Consider the following 17,651-nt stretch of genomic DNA (forward strand, 5'->3'; position numbering starts at 1 on the left):
TCACCGATAAGGACATAAACAAACGTGTGTCACTTCTATAAAAAGGTTTTTAGGAATTAGAGCTACTTCACTAGAGCAAACAGATCATGGTGAGGGAGGAGAGGAGAAAAAGGGAAAGCACGGGAAATGGGATTGATGAAATTATCGTGGATGCATACAAAGATGCATCATAAGTCCTGCTATCATGCACTGATAAAAAGTTTTAAAAATTAAAAAAACTAAATAACATGAGCTGGGACTGTAGCTCAGTGGTAGAACGCTTGGCTAGTATGTGTGGGGCACTGGGTTCAATCCTCGGCACCACATAAAAATAAGTAAATAAAGGTATTGTATCCATCTGCAATTAAAAAAAATTTTAAAAAACATGATCTAATTATTTTAAAAACAACACACTGGTGACACTAAGACAAAGCTAAAAAAAAAGAATTAAAGGTACCTTCTTCATTCTTTTTATTCATCATTGTTCTTCTTGTGCCCACTGACATAATAGAAAATGTATAAAATGTAAAGACCCCAGGTACCTGAACAACCACACAGAGGAAGAATTAATTGGCATCCATCAACACTATACCAAATGGTTAGACGAACAATAAACAGAATTTTATTATATTTGAGCCTTTATGCACAATAGGGTTAATTTTATAGCAGCTAGAATTTGTGTTAATTCACACATCAAATTAATTGATGATGACAGTACAGTATAATGGCTGAGGATAAAAAGTCTAGCACTCAATTACTGAACCTGTCAGTTATTAGTTGTGTGACCCTGGGGAAATTAATCTTTCTGAACTTGAGTTTCCTTATGTAAAAAAATGTCATGTGATAATAATGGTTCCTGTTTTACAGTGCTAGAATTGTGCTAGTCTGGCTCATAGTAAATATACAATAAACCCAGCTTTAATTAATATCTATAATTAGGTTTGTTAAACCTGTGGATAAATCAGTCAAACAGAACAAATTAATCCAGTTTTCTTACACATAAACAAAAGGATTCTTCAAGACAGGAATGGCTTGCTTAGATGCTGATCCTTCTCTCCCACAGAGCAACTTCTCTTGGCTTGGTAGTATTAGGAGACCCTTGAGGATAACTCCCCGATGCCTTCCCCACGTCCCTGACACCTTCTCCTGGTGTCTTACTACACACAGTTCAGACAACATGGACCAAAGGGAACCTCTCACACCCACATACAGTTTTTAAATATCTTCTTTCTTCACTTCCCTTTCCAATTCCTTTCCGTCTATCCCAGGGAAATCTTTTCTTCTTTTAATCCTCGCGAAGGAGCCCTGGTACAGAGAAAAACCAGCTCCATTCTGAAGGGTATAGACTGTATATTTTTAAGGGTTGATCTCTTCCTTATATACCCCCTTCTCCACAGGAAATCTTAGTGGAAATGAATAAACTTACTGATGCCAGACAAAATTATTTTTGTTAAATGAGCAGGAAACGCAATTCTATTGTGTTCAACTCTGTGCACATTCAAAGAAGCTGAGCTTAGTCCATGAAGCTGTTGGGGCAGCAGTACAGCACAATGGTCAGAGTCAGACACTGGCTGACACTGTCACTTCCCAGGCCAACTTCCATGACATGCCCTACTTAGATAACAGACTCTATACCCCAACTGCTGGGTTCAAATTCCAGATCTGCCCTTACTATGTGAACTTGGTCACTTAAATGCTATTTCAGTCTCCTCATGAGTAAATTGGGAGTAATATAGCGAGGCCTATCATTGAAGAAGAAAAAATACGAACGATTAAAGACTGAATCTGGGCACAGAGAAATTCAAATTCTTTCTCTGTCACTTACTAGCTGTGAGAGTCCCTTGAAAATGCAGAGATAATCACTGCACTATGCCATAGCTTCCTGCAGCAGCCCCACAGGTCTGCTGACAGGACTAAATGTGACAGCATACCTCAAGTGCTTTATAAAAGTCTAGTCATATGATACTAGCCACTCTTATTAGCTATTGTTAACTGCCTGACAAATATCTGGACTAAATGACAAATAATTGCCATATGTAAGAATTACTGATAAGTAGGAGTTAAAAACAGTGGTTACTTAAGTTTTGTGGGGAATAACTGCTGGTTTCAGTCACTACTCACCTAAAGATTTAGTGGTCAGGAAAAGGGAAAGCTTAAAACAGAAATAATGACTTTTTAATATCTTAAGGAAGTGGGAGGAACATAACTATGAAAGAATAAAATGCTACATGATACACCACTGAAACCATATCCTTTAAAAATATCAAAATTTCAGGTGCCATCTATGTAAAATTTGAAATATTTGTGCTCCTTAAGAATTATATTTAATTCTCACAATTATTTTCTGGGTGAGAAAAAAGAAAATTAAGAACCTATTAAAATTTATGGAAACTTTGAGGAATAAAGAGCACATATGTATATAACATTTAACTTTAAAACTCATTTTCTTTACTAAACCTTCCTCAATAATGCATCCCTAATCTTTTCTAATCTGATCAGGCTCTTATTTAAAAAGTGTTCGATGATTTTGCACTTAAGAGTTCAGCATGAAAGGGCTTTGTAACATCCTAGGGAAAGAGGACAGCTCTTCACCTGTTGATATGTTTAGTAAAGGAGCTTTTAAACAACTCCAGGCAGGGAAAATGCTTTTATTCCTGTGTACCAAGAAGAGAATTCAGTGCCGTGTTTTAAAGGGCACAGGCTTTTAAATGCTTAGCTAAAGGGTACGCACTGAGTGACAACTATAAAAATGTAAAAGCAGAACAAAAGAACAGACAATTGGCATTGCCTTTAACAATGTCACCAAGCCATTTACAGAGTAAATGGATGTGCAGGAAACTGCTATATGGGCCAGTGAATCTAGGACATCCTGAGTGTGAAAGGAGAAACACAGCAGGGGGCTCCAGTGGACACACATGTGCAGCACCATCCAAAGGGGGCCAGCAGGGTTCAGGGACTTCATAGCCACACTGATTCCACACCCTTGCCAAGGGATCCACTGTCCAAGCCAGGTACACCTAGGAAATTAAAATCAATAGTTGCGTTGCAATTCTGTCATTTATGGCAATGTGGATGGTCCCAGAGTGAGATAAATCAGGCACAGAAAGACAAATACCACATGTTCTCAATCATATGTGGAAGTCCATAGTGTTGATTCCACAGAAGTAGAGAGCAGGATGGTCACTAGAACTCAGGAAGGAAAGAGATGAGGGCAACAGGGGAAAGCTGGAACTGGAAGGGATAAGTTCCAATGTTCTACAAAACATTGGATGTGACAATAGCTCATGATTTATTAAATATTTTATAAAGAACTAGCACAGAGAAGTTTGGGCTAGGGGTGCAACTAAGTCACACAGAGTGTGCTTAGCATGCACAAGGTCCTGAGCTCAGTCCCCAGGAACAAAAACACATACAGACATCCACCAATACATAAAAACATAAAGAAAAGAGAAATTTGAAAGCTCTCAAGAAATGATGAATGTTTAAGAATATGGAAATGCTAATTACCCTTACATTATCATTATATACTGTATGTATGTATAAAATTATCACATTGTACCTCATAAATATATAAAATTATTATATGCTAATTAAAAATGGGAAAAATAAAGTCAGTAATTTCAATTAAACTGGGACTAAATTCAAGCATTTCTGGAAAAATTTTGCTTTATCACCTTGGTCATTGCATTTAACGCAACAACATTTGAATTCCATGTTTCTTTTTTTCTGTGTACAAAAGTTAGATAAGAATTTAAATTAAATCCATTACTTTTGATTTCCTCAAATAACATGATGCTTTTGAGTCTTTATTTTGAAAAAGACAATAAAAAATGATCCAAGAGAAGACAGAACTAATATTAAGCATTATGGAAAATCAAGAGAACTTTACTGAATAAAATTATTACTTTGAAGGCAAATTTTTCCTTCTTTGATTTTGCTAATCACAACAATCTTCTCAATTAGTCTCCAATACACATTACAATTAGTACTTTTTCTTCAGTGATTTATTGAAGATGACAGAATCCTACATTACTCTGAAAAATTTGTGCATGAAATTTCATATAATTATTTCTCAGGAAGTTATCTTCTAATTATTTTTTCTTTGTTAAAAACAATTGAGTACCTGTTTGGCTGAATTTCCTGAGCTAGAAGCTGTAAATAGGAATTGGCATTTTTAGCAGCAGGCTGTATCACCTGGAGTTGATTATCTCTGGACTTTAATTTTCCTGTGGATTTCTAATCAATATCCTTTCCTCTCTAGAAATCACCCTCATTAAAGGATTTTCATCTGTTTTTAGTTTCTATAATGCAGGTAGACAATTGACAATTCTTTCTTACAGTTTCAAATTCAGAGTGCTAAAAAATTAAGATGTTGATTGATTTTGAAAAGATTTCCCAATTCATATACTTTGATATCACTGCATCAGTACAAAGTGTTCCAATACAACTATGTTTATTTATAAAAGTAAATTTAGTTATACAGAATTTTTAATATTTTTCTCTTGAAACTTTTCCAAGTATAGTATGATTGTTTGCTGACTGTTTTTAAGACATTTTATAGTTTCAGAATAAAAGTAAAAGTAGTGGGGCATTTGCATTTACAAAACATTCAAGGGTTCTGAGTTTGAATCTGGAATACTGAATGTTTTTATTGTCTTTAATAATTTAATGTAGTTCTTGAACATAAAGTCTGTTAAGCATCACCAAATAAGACTTATCATTGTGTGTACTACATTATTTGGTTCTAAGAAAAGTATGCTAACAATGTAAATGATTTGTAACAAGTTTCCCAATGTGTTGGCCTGACATCAGAAGTTTACTTCCCAAATATGAATTCATAAGCTTACTTGAAAAGCAGTTATAGTAGATTCCTTGCCTACAAGGATCCTCTGCTTCTACCCACCAATAAATGATTCATAAAAACATTTGGACATTTTTGCTTGTTTTACATAAGCATTTTCATAAGGTTTATATCTTTTTTATTTTTGTTTTGGTAGTACTGGGGATTGAACTCAGGGGCACTCTACCACTGAGCTATAACCCCAGTATTTTTTTATTTTTAATTTTAAGACAGGAAATTGCTATGTTGAAGACTAGCCTTGAATTTGTGGTTCTCTTGTCTCAGCCTCCCAAGTAGCTAGGAATACCAGTGTGCACCACCACACCTAGCTAAGGTTAATATCTTTATTAAACTTATAAAAACCTTTATTAAACGAAGTAACATGTAAAATAATACAAGTAGTAACATATGTAAGTGAATAACTGATAAATGTAATGTAAAAGAATGCTGAAGTGAAAGGACTGAACAGCTTATGAAGAATGAGAACACAGAAATATCTTTATCAATAATTATCTATTGTTCCTCATAAGTGCAAATTTTTATCTTTCCCAAATTTTCTAATTAAATGTTACTTTATTTGATCTTTAATGCAATGATGGTTACCATTACCAATTCATTTACTGCCTCAAAATCTTAAAATGGTAGTTATCTACTCTTGTTTACAGAAGTATTTATACTTAAAAGCAATAAGGTAGAATTTACTGGTAAAACTAATCTAGATCAATATTTAGGCGCTTCTGAAGTGAATTTAAAAAGAAGAAAAGAGAAAGGAGGCAGACAAATCACTTCTACTTGTTAAACTAATAAAACAGAGGTATTCATTTCTTAGAAATAACAAAACCAAAAAGAGAAGAAAAATTTCCTTTAAAACTTACTATGAACAGCATTTCACAATGGTAAATTAAATATCATAAGATGAATTAATTGCTATTTGAGCATGATTTTCTCATTGAGAAAGCATCACACTCATTCCTCCAACAGATGTTTATTTAGATTCTTTTGTGTTACCCAGTGTTGCACAAGACAAAAAAAAAAAAAAAAACAAAAACTGATGCATGATGCCATGATGCCTGGTTACTCCCTTGAGTAAGTTTAAAGTTCATCTTGTGACAAAACTTTGGTCTTATTTCATGAACAAGGAAGCATTTTCACTCAACAATTTAAAAAAATAGTATTATAATTTAAAAAATTATTTTTCCCCCAGTGGAAAGCTGAAGGAAAGGGCTTGAATGAAGAGATGGATTTTGACAGCCAAGAAGACAGATTAAGAACCACTCAGGTAGAAGGTTGACACTTTCAAAGATGCAAAGAAAGAAGTTTTAAGGCATGCTTTATGAACCCGAGGAAGCTGTGTGGCTGCAAAACAATAAGAAATAAATCAACATGTATGAGAGATGAGAAATAAATAAGAATCATTTACTTATATCAAAAAAGGTAGACCTCTTTTCCTTCTTTTCACTGTTCTGTTATACATCTCACCAGTTTTGCAAGTGTACCATACCTGCAACCTATACCATAAATTGAATTTTACCCAAATATATTCATCTCTGTGGACTTTTATGTGACCCTCAGGAGAACAGTTTGGGGAACTGGATGGAACAGGTTGGAGTGAGAGAAGGACTGAACAGCTCATGAAGAACAAAAACAGAAAACTCCTGCAAAAGTTTTTTATCATTCAAACAAGTTTTTGAGGGTCTCATCCAGGCAATGTACTAAGCCCTAGGAATGTAAGTAACTTGGTAAAATGAAATACACAGTCCCTGAATTTCCTATTGGGACAGGGTTGAGGGAAATTCTTGTATTACTTTTGTGAGCAATTGAGTCAGGAATCAACTTTTAGAGCAAAGCTGGAGATAGAAGTGTCTTCTTTGGGGGCAAAAGTCTTCATCCTGGAGAATCACTACGTTTAACAAGAGATGATGTCAACAGGGACATGGCAAAAAAGTAAACGTGGTAGGTAAGTGAATGAATGATTAAAGTCATAGTAGTTAGGTAAGTTAGCTCCTGACACTGAGAAGCAGAGAACAATGGCAGAAATGATCATCATTCATTAATATCTTCTTTTACACTGCTGGTACAAAGTCCTTGGTCAGAAGTAGAGGTTATAATACTCTTTTCTGGAAAGGGCCTGATACTGAATGAATTTGGGTCTGGGGTCTCTGCATATAGGACAAAAGCAGTCATGGACAACGTGTACGTGAAGGGACATGGCTGTATTTCAGATAAAAATGTATTAATGGATGACAAAATTGAGTTTCATAATTTTCACATATCACAAATATTACTCTTATTTGATTATTTTCAACCATTAAAAAAACTCAAAATTTTTCCTAGTTCATTGATCATATAAAACAGGTTTTGAGCTACAGTTTGCTCACCTCTGAGCTAATACAGTAAAGTTTGGGTAACAGGGCAGGGTGGGGTAGCTGGCAAAGAGAGGGTCTAAATCAAACTCTTGTAGATTTGCCTAACTAGAGATGAACAGACTTCAAAGAATCTATGAACACTTTTCAAGTGTGTGTACAAAGTAGAATGTGTGGCATCAGTCATTTTCAAGGTGACACTTTACCAAGTCCTCAATGACAGACTTGACAAGAGGAACTTTGAGAACCACTGATTTAAAAAAAAAATAAAAACTCAAATATTAGATCTCAAGAATCTGTATTCTACTAACTACTTCACACCTAATAATCAGATAAAAATACCAGCTGGATTAACATGCCCCTGACTGCCATTCATGAAAGCTGTCACTGATACCTGTTTTGACTGCCTTTTATTTGTTCCTTGGAATTACTAGAATTGCTCAGTCTTATTACTATTGCTAAGCAATTACTATGTGACAAGTAGTTTGCTAATTGTTTACAAATAGTTTCATTTAACCTTCCCAACTGTCTTTTGAGGTAGGTACTATTATTATTTCATTCTATAACTAGGGAAACTGAGGCTCAGAAAGGACTTGCATTATTTTTCTTCAGGAATCTCTTCTGGATCTTATTCTCCCTTATAGTATATACTTACTAAGTAATGTCATTGATTTCACTTGCTTTTAATAGGCTAGTGATTCTCAAATTGCCTGAAAAATCTTTTCCATTGACTGTTCCAATCTCCAACCAGCCAGACTTTACAGAGTTACAGTTTTTTCTCAGTAATCACTTTTCTAGTAGATGACAACATCATGTCTCCCTGCCTACAACATTCCCCTCCACCCTGTCAGCCACTAACTCTGACATACCAAGGATTCATTCTAAGACCTAAGTCTTTCTCAAATTCATTCAATTCCTGGCACAAGCCTCCTGCGATGGTGTCCTAAGTAGTCTTCTTAAATAAACTCTTTAAAAGTTAAAAAAAAAAAAAAAGAAGGCTAATGATTTAATGCTTTTTAAAGTAATAAATAAATAAATACCATGGTTGTTTAAGAAATCTATACAAAAGGGTATTTCTGTGTATACATACACTTAAATGGGATTGTGATGAAGCGCTTAAGAATAAAAGCTCTACTCCAATTTCTATGTGGCCTCAGACAAGTCATGCAACCTGTGAAATGGGAATAATGATATTGCTATGTGGCTGTGTTTTGAGGACTGCAATAATTAATACATGCAAAGCAATTACAACTCTGACTGGTATATGAAAATTGCTCAATAAATTATAGCTATTATTGCTAATGATTTTTATCAATGTTATTAATATAAACTCATAAAAGATTAGCCAATAATATACAGTCACAATGAATTTGTAAGACTGTATAAATTTTATCTCCTATTTGCTTTTCTGTGCTAAAAATGTGAAAACATTAATTATCAATAAAATATCTTTAAACTTACTCTTTACTAAATGAGGATGCACTAAAATTGGTCATCTGCTTATATATAATCAGAAACACTTCTTGTTCAATCTTCAGCTACAATATCTTATGACATCCATTCTGAAATTGCTCTCATACTTAATTATCTTAGTAAGTTAAAATAATTATCACCACATGTGATAGTTGAATTCTTAGTATTGTGCCTTGAAAACACTTAATGAATTTACTTTCTTCCTCAAAATTCTAAGTTACAAATAATAAAATATTCTACTTAAATCGATATTTTTCTTTCAACTCAACCTAAAAGTGTATGTACAATTTAGTCAGCCAAACTCAAAATTTATAGTTCAGAGCAAGCAAAAGAACAAAAATAGCAGCTGGAGTATGTTTGAAAATACTACTCCTTATTAGGGCATCAGCTCAGAAGATGAGTTACTATAGCTGAACTGGATCTCTATTAACAGTAGTGAATTCCTACGCCAGACAGCAACAGTAAATAAAAGAACCCATGCTTACATTCATTTGATGGTTTTGCAGACAGGAGAATCATTTCTGGCACCATTATTTTGTGCTCAGGAAACAAAGAACATGAAACATTACGTTCCTCAGAATGTTTTTCTTGTGCTGTTAAATGAATCAAATAAATGAAGCACAGATAAGGAATTTAGATCTAAGCAAGATTTTGATCCACAGTAGCTTACAGTTTCTAAAAATCTGGGAGTGGGGTACACATCCTTTGCTAAGAATTTTTGACTTCCATTGTTAATAATCAGCAGATCCAAGATAATTTTCTTAAAATCTTCAGAGACTGCCTTAGTTTTGCTTCCCAGCAGCTATAAACTTATTTTTGTAAAGCTAAAAGTAGAGAGTCTTCACAAAACAGTTCTATGCTTGAAACATAGAGAATATCTTGGTAGACTGAGCTGGTTGGAAGGAGGAGAAATAAGTCTTGGGGAGAATGGAAGATGTTCATTATCCTGAGGTAAATAAAGTGTGTCTCCCCAGCAGGTGCTCATTCAACTTATTTTATGGTTTGCATCACCTGTGTGACATTTGGGAGGAAAACTGAAGAGAGCAGGAGAGGATTTAAGATTTGGGGCATTTGGGGGCATAATTATTATCTAGGGACAATGAGAATTTTAAAATAATGCCTTGAACTCATGGGGAAATTAGCTTAATTAAGCACTATTCCTTGAGGTGTAAGTGAATTGTATAGTTTTATCAGCATACGTTATTAAGTGTTTGACAGCAGAACAAGGGTAATATTTTTGGTTTCCACCTATGATTTCATCTTGAGAAGTCAGTGACATGTCTTGGAAATTCAGAAGTTCTTTATTAACCCACTTTGAAACATAATATTTATTAGCATCCTTCAAACTTCTTAGAATATTTATAATTTTTCTGATATAACCTTGTAGAAAAATAAACACTATATAGTTTTTTAAAATTTTTATTTATTTTAATTTTATAGACTACATTTTGACTCATGATACACAAATGGGGTCCAACTTTTCATTTCTATGGTTGTGCACGATATAGATTCATACCATGTGTGTAATGATACATGTACCTAGGTAATGATGTCTCATTCAACCATCTTGCAAATCCTCTTCTTATTATGAATATGGTTCTTAAAAGACATTTTCTTTTTCCTTTGTCATTTTTATCTCTAGGAGATTAAATATGTCTTTCACTATGATCAGGGGAATGAAGCATTTCAGGAGGTCCACCAGTGGACTTAAAAATAAAGACAGTGGAATGAGACAGACATCATAATTCTATGTCCATGTATGATTACATGAATAGTGTGAATCTTACATCATGTACAACCACAGAAATGAAAAGTTGTACCCCATTTGTGTATAATGAATCAAAATGCAGTCTCTAAAAAAAAAAAGAAGAGGATTCGTTCATTGCCTTGGGAAAAGGTAGTATCAGTAGATTAAAGAAAGCTAGGGTAGAGCATCAACTTTCTCTAATAAGGAGAATAGTATTTATAATCTAAAGAGTCAAAATAGTAAACAAGATTCCATGAGCCAGTGACAGGAAAACTTCTAAAATAAGGTCAAGATCTAGACCATGGTCTGGGGGTAAATCTTACAGGCAGTGATGCTCAGTATGTGTGAGCATCACTATCAGTATGTGTGAGTATGAGTTGGTTCAATCCCCAACATCATATATATACATGGCCTCTAGGAGAATGTAGCAATATGCCCTCAAAAAATCTTAGGGTGATTTCAAAATCCTGGTCAGATACTAGGGATGCAGAGAGAAAAGAGAAGCTAATGTGGACTAGATATCTGCAAGAGTGGCCTTGATCCTTAATAAATGTTTTTGAAAATTATTTTTCAGATGATTTGCATTATCCAAACTCAGTTGGAACTCCAGACCTTCACAGTAATATTTATGTTCGTTTCAATTAATTTCCTACATTTCTCATCCCATATTCTTACTCTGTCCATTTGCTCCCACTTTATGTGCATTGAGAAGATCAAGGGCCTCTGACTCAAACTCTTTCGGTTTTCAATACTCCCATTTTGATACTTGTCTGTTTTTTAACCATTTCTCCTTTTCCATCAAACCCAGGAAAAGAATCATCCTTCCATTCTCCAAGAATAACCTTGTGCTCTTAAATTATCTGTTCTCTGGAACTTTTCACCATTAACTAAAACTTTCTGTATTGCATCATTCAATCTCTCCATCTAGAGGGGTTTTTTTCCTACACTTCATCCTGGAAACATTCTCAGACCTCATGTTCTGAGACATGCACACAGCTTTCACTTACTTCTAGTACTTCTTAAATTATTCTTTAGAAAATGTCTTTAGAATGGAAGAAAGAAGTACTAGTTAACCTTGGTCTCATTTCTTTCTAATGTTAAACTTCTGGAAGAGAAGCTCATAATAATTGCCTCTGTTTATCCATTTTTCCAGCACCAGTCCCATCCATGTAAAAAGCCTTTTAGAGATGGTGGGGCAGACTCACTTTATGCTACTGGGCTACCATGAATCGCATCTTATGTCCTAGTTCCTTCCATCCATGACAAGGGCCTCATCCTGATTCCAAAGTGGAGGTGGATGAGATGGTTAGAGAAGGAGCTGAAGCAAATGACAGGATGGAGAGTGGGATGGGCTCCAGCCATGCAGAGTCTTGTGCTGCTTCCTCACTAGCTTATCCAAACAAAAGGTCAGGAAAAGCGACTCAGTCCCTAAATTCAATCTACCCTTCAATATTTCTGTAGGATTAATAACCTTCTCTTTAAAATCATTGTCCCCCTTGGAACTGTTCCTCCTCTTTGGTTGCGCAGACTCTTTTTGGATCCTTTCCCACCCCTTTCTCCATACTCTTCCTTCTTTCCTCATTAGTTGTTACTGAATATGGGGTTCCACCTTGTCTTCTGCTGGTCTGCCTCCGACTCATTCCTTTGCCTGAGTGAGTTCATTTCTTTCCATTTCCATAGTGACTTCTTCAGCTCACAACAACAATCTGGCATTTCACCCACTGGTATTCACCTCCCCTAGTATTCACCTCCCCTCCTTATTTCCACACACTCTTCCTTACTGATTTTCTGCAACTGCCTCCAGTTCAAGCCTTCAGGAATGTAACTGCTTTCCTTCTATTCCTTTAATTAAAAGTATCCCACCAAATGGGGAACAAAGGTTCTTAAAAGGCTTTAAAACCCTTATCCCAATCCTTTTTCAAAACCTGTTTTCCTATTACATATTTTTCTTTGCTCTAGTCAAAATATATTAATGGACTGGAATTAATGTATTGAAAGATATATTTATGGTTTTCTCCCAGTATAATTCCTTCTCTTTTCCATAAAATCATTAGCTTTTTAATAATTTCCATAAAATTATTTTATTATTCCTTGTCTCAGGGTATTTTACAGGAAAACAGAAGCAGTCAGAAGGCAGAATTGACCTTTTGTAAATGCCTCTAAAAGAGACAAAGAGAAGACTTTTCAGGGCATCTAGGCAGTGGGTGAGTGGAGCCTGAAGGGACCTAGGCCCTGCTCCCTGCATCGTGTAGTAACAGAAAAAGAGGAAACATACATTAGGGGTTTAATGTGACTGGAAGGTGTCTTAGGTTCAGATTCTTCTACCAAGAAGGAATGTGGAACTTTTGTTTATCTGTGCCCAAGTGAGATTTTTTCTTTACCTTTAAATATATATCTATTATTTTGCTCATGGAGGTAGCCCCCAAATTTTGCATCAGGTGGACAATGAAGTAGGAGACCTCAATCTAGGTAGGCAGAAAAGTGGAAGATTCTGGTAAGTGTTGAAATGATAGGGGACAACTTACAGAGTTAGAGGGTCCCAAGCAGGGTATCAAAGGAAAGGATTTGGAGAGGGGAAGAAGAAATTTTGCTAGAGAAAAAAAAGTATTGAAAAGATACAGAATATCTATTATTAAAGAATGACAAGTGATTTAATACATTCTTATTTGGCATATTATAATTGACTCCTGATGGTTTGAAAATTATGAATTAGTCCTGTAAACTTTTCCATAACCAGAGTATAATTGCCAAAATCCTGCCAATAAATAGTAATTTAAAGAATCCTCAGATAAAATGATTTAAAAGATGATAAGCTTGTGGTCAGATGGTTGGCCTGTAGGGGGAGCACAATCATCTTATCAGTTCTGCGTGGCCCTCTTCTTGAGAGACTACGGTCCTTGATAAACTTGTCTTCCCACATAAACTTCACAGAATTTCATTATGTTCAGCATTTTACTTCACATTTGCTCATTTTAGTTATTTGGCTCATGTGTGATTCAAGTGTGAATGATTTCCTTCCACTACAGATGGTGCTTTCTGTTTTCTGAATACTCACCATACCTGGTATAGTACTAGAGATACAGTTTATCCCTAGTATAAGATAAACTGAATAATTTCTAGTTTATGAAGCTGATGATATTTTACACTGATAGGTATTTTCTTCATAGAAGCTAAAATGTCCTATTCAGAAATCATGGTCTCAGATGTGTGGTGTTAATTTGATTTAAGATCCATCCTGAGGTGACCTGTCCTTTGTATTCAGGAGGGACATCCACTAGAACCCCAGAAATCTTTCATATAGTTTTAGAATTCACGCAGATTTATTTCCTATGCCCCAGCGGGTAATAACTCAACGTTTTCCAACATGTAATCAAGGTACTATTCCCTCTGTCCTGGAAGGTACTTTTAGGGTCATTTTCCTGATTTATTTATGTTTTTGTAAGGTTTCATCTCCTCAGGAAGGCCTCTCAGAACTATATGAGAGAGTGAATCACCTTCTTTTATGTGCTTCCCTGCATCTCTCTGACACTTGAACAATTCCCTTTCCTGAGCTGGAATATTTATATGTGACTTGTCCTATTATACTGTGTACCCTTCACTCACCCTTTTATTCCCAGCTCTTAATCCTGAGCCTGACATGGTGCCCATTCTTTACGTACCCTATAAGTTTCAATAAATGTTTGTTGAATCTGATTTGAAACTTTTTAGCATAGTGGTTAAGAGCACGGGCTCTGGCTCTGGCATCTGGGTTTAAATTCAGGCCCAAGCCAGGCGTGGTGGCACACCACTACTTGGGAGACTGAGGCAGAAGGACTGCTTTAGCCCACCTAATAGTTTGAAGCCAGCTTGGATGAGTCTCAAAAACAAACAAAACAACAAAACCAAAACAAACAAACAAAAAACTACATACACAACAAATAAATCTTGACCCAATCCCTTATTACAGGACCTTTTTCCAACTTACCTATTCTCTTTATACCTTATTTTCTTCCACTTCATAGTAGGAATAGTAATGATCCTAAGTTTGTTATGACACTAAGGGAGTGAACTTATAAGCACATATTCACATAGTAACTTAAGAGTGCAAGTGAAAGGGCTAGAAATGTAGATATGATATTAATTTTATTCACATAGACACATGAATAATTGTCATTCTTATGATATTTATTATCATAATTTCAAGAGTCTATTTAGGGATGATTCCTCACAGATTTGTGGATCCTTCTTAATAATCCTTCACTTAGGAGTGAAGAGAGAAGTACCACTGGTGGAATATCATACAGTTAGTGGGCAAATGAGGGGACAAGGTCTCATATTGTATACACAAGTTTGGTCACTAAACTATTGGAAACTAAGATGTCCTTTACATTCTTCAGTCCAAACTTTACCTAAAGCTTAATTCAATTCCAAAATGTTTCTGACTCGAGAACTTTTTCTTAAAATGTCCCTTTCCTTCACTACTTTCACACTTTCAAACTAATTCAGCTATTGTTTAATGATAGGATTTCAGCTAAGATATTAACTAATATCGACAATGAGATTTACTGTTTGGAAACCCACTTGCTTATACCACTCTCTTAGGTTAAAAAAAAAAAAAAGAGTTATTCCCCTTTGCATTATGAATTGTGCAGCAGAGGTGATTTAAAAAAATATTTATAACTGAAATATTCTAAAGCAAATTAGAAATTAAGAGATGTGGAAATACTAGCATGTATAAAATGGGATATTCAAGAGGAGCTTTCTAATGGGCAATAAAAATGAAGGATTTTTTCTTGAATGATGAAAAATCCAGAAAAACAGATTTGAAGGTCACACGCAGAAGCTGAAGCAATAAAAAATAAGATTCCTTAGAGAAATTTTGAATTTTGGTGAGTACTTACAGGAGTAATGAAATATAATCACAGATGGAGGAAAATAAATTAAAATCACAAGTAGAAGATAAGAGGAAGAAAAATCAGGCTATTCCCTGAAACAAAGGGAAATGATAATGGAGAATTATCAACATTTGTCATCTACTCTGAAAAAAAACCAAGAAGAATGAACAGGATATCAAATGAGAGGTAAAAATTATGGTATAGAAAGAGAATCATAAAATTTTACATTTGGAAAGTTCACAGGAGGTACCCAGCTCACCCATCATTACATAAGCAAACTGAGTCCTGAGAGACTCAGAGTCACTGCAGGGTAGAACAATTTTGGTATCTTGGCTTCATAATCCAAAAATGTCCTTTTTAAACTCATACATGGCAACTTAATCTCTAACACATGGAAGTATTTAGTTATGCAATTTCTGGGAAGGTGATATTATTTGAAATCAAATAACTGGGATACAACTTAAGCTAATAAAGCAAGGAGAGCTGAGTGTTTCCAAAGCAATTATTTAAACTGTTCACCTACAAAGCTGTGCTGCAACTATACTTCCTATGTAAATCTAAGAGAACTTTATTCTACTCAACCAGTAGAATGAAACCAGTCATTTGTTTCCCTAAACAACTGGAAGGGAAACAGAGGTGCATGTGTTGGGTGGAGAAGACAAGACATCTCCTCAATCTATGGTATTCCACTTAGGAAGCACTGGTTTCCTTAAGTGACATCAAAGAACATCTCTGCTTTATCTAGGTGATAACATATTTTGAAATCTGAAGTCTGTTTTCTCCACACCCTACACTGCAGAGCATAACTACATCAAAATCAGTAATCAGGAACCACTGACCATAAAAACAGTCAAGGAAACAACATAAATGAAAAATGTCTCCTACTCCTACCCTAAAGAAACCTGAGGAAGACAAATGATTCTCCTTAACAGTGAAAAGAGAACACCTTATCTTACTGGGTAGCAGAAAGGCAGACCTATCACAGGGATGCTAATTATACTAGGTTAATTCTAACCCGAGGATGAACCATTTTTATTTTATGCAGATAAAATGCTATATGCACTAATTCAGTTTATAAATGGCTCAAGATTTGCTATTCCTAATTTAGTTGTCAATATATCCAGTAGAATGCAAAATTTAAAATATGTGCTTTCCAAAAAGCTGAGAGAGATATAAGAAAGATTTCATGAAGGTTTTGTCACAACTAAATTTTGTAACAAGGCTCTTGCTATTAAGGAACAGAACATGGAACCAATGGTTGTAAGAGGAGAAATGGGTTCTGACAATTTAAATTGGTTCACTATTTCACTTACCTTCAGTTTTACAAAGTACTGAGCACAGTAATAAATTATGTAATATATGTGATCAAATATTACATAATTTAAAGCAGTGTTTTATTATATTTTACAATACAAAAATAGCTGCTCTCCCTTTTGCATTTACTGTGTGTGTGTGTGTGTATACCTTCAGGACATAAAGCTTTTAAGATTCATAAGCAGCAGAAAACATTTGAAACACAAATTTGTATTAAAACATTTTTCTTTGCAGGAATGCACTGACCCATTTTTCTAAAGTAAAAATCGCTTCCGGGTTTTCACTTGCATTGAAACTATACCAAATACAGTCCAATTATTTTTATACTGTACCTTGAAGACTATATTTCAAGTTGCACAACTGACCTTCTTTTCTATAAAAAAAATATAGATATAGTCTGAATTGTAGATAATTGAATCATGGAACATTTTGAAAAGGAGAATCCTGTTGCTTTTCTTGCATATAATTCAATTTGGATCTCCAATATTTCTTTGCATTTCCTTGCATATTTGTAAACATTGCCTTAGTTTCTTTTAGTTTACAGGAAAATATCTGATTACTTTACAGATTAATGAATAATACCTGCTTTACAGAGCTGTATAGAAAAAAATCTCATGAATTTAACAGATTTTCAAAGACAAAACAATAAACTTTCTTCACAAAACAAGAACCAAATACATACTACAATCCCAACACAAGCTATAGCATGAAGGTCAATTTTTGTCACTCCAGCAACAACCTGAGATGCTTAAGTGGAACGCACCTCACTTACCTGTTTGGCTGAGTTGAGATGTGCTTCTACTTCTCCGAGACACTATGGCAACAACTTTGGCACTCAGGCTGGATCTCCTCTTCTTCCCACCTGCTCCAACGGTTCCCACAGCTGTGTCTGACTGGCTGCCGTCATTATGCTCCAGTGTGTACATCTCTCCACTTACACTGGTGCTCTTCGTGATGGCTCTTCCTGAAGTCCCCATCCGTCTGCCTTGCATTTTGGGGGTAAATGAACTATATTTACAAAGTAAAAACATATATGCATCCATAAATTACAGGTCAGTATA

The 17,651-nt window shown here is 35.0% G+C and overlaps 1 protein-coding gene across 49 annotated transcripts in view; it reads right to left on the reverse strand.

Annotated features, from left to right (window-relative positions):
• RIMS1 (regulating synaptic membrane exocytosis 1) overlaps positions 1–17,651 on the reverse strand; it is a 469,154-nt gene that overhangs the window by 53,933 nt on the left and 397,570 nt on the right. For 34 of the 49 annotated variants that reach the window (XM_079146485.1, XM_079146487.1, XM_079146450.1 and 31 more), the window contains one exon: positions 17,363–17,598. The exons of 7 other annotated variants lie outside the window; for them this stretch is intronic. In XM_079146485.1, coding sequence (XP_079002611.1) covers positions 17,363–17,598 — 236 coding nt within the window. The remainder of the gene's footprint in view (positions 1–17,362; positions 17,599–17,651) is intronic. 8 more of the 49 variants (XM_079146461.1, XM_079146449.1, XM_079146447.1 and 5 more) reach the window with 2 other exon arrangements.

Source organism: Sciurus vulgaris (genome assembly GCF_902686455.1).
Source record: "Sciurus vulgaris genome assembly, chromosome: 7".
Taxonomy (NCBI): domain Eukaryota; kingdom Metazoa; phylum Chordata; class Mammalia; order Rodentia; family Sciuridae; genus Sciurus; species Sciurus vulgaris.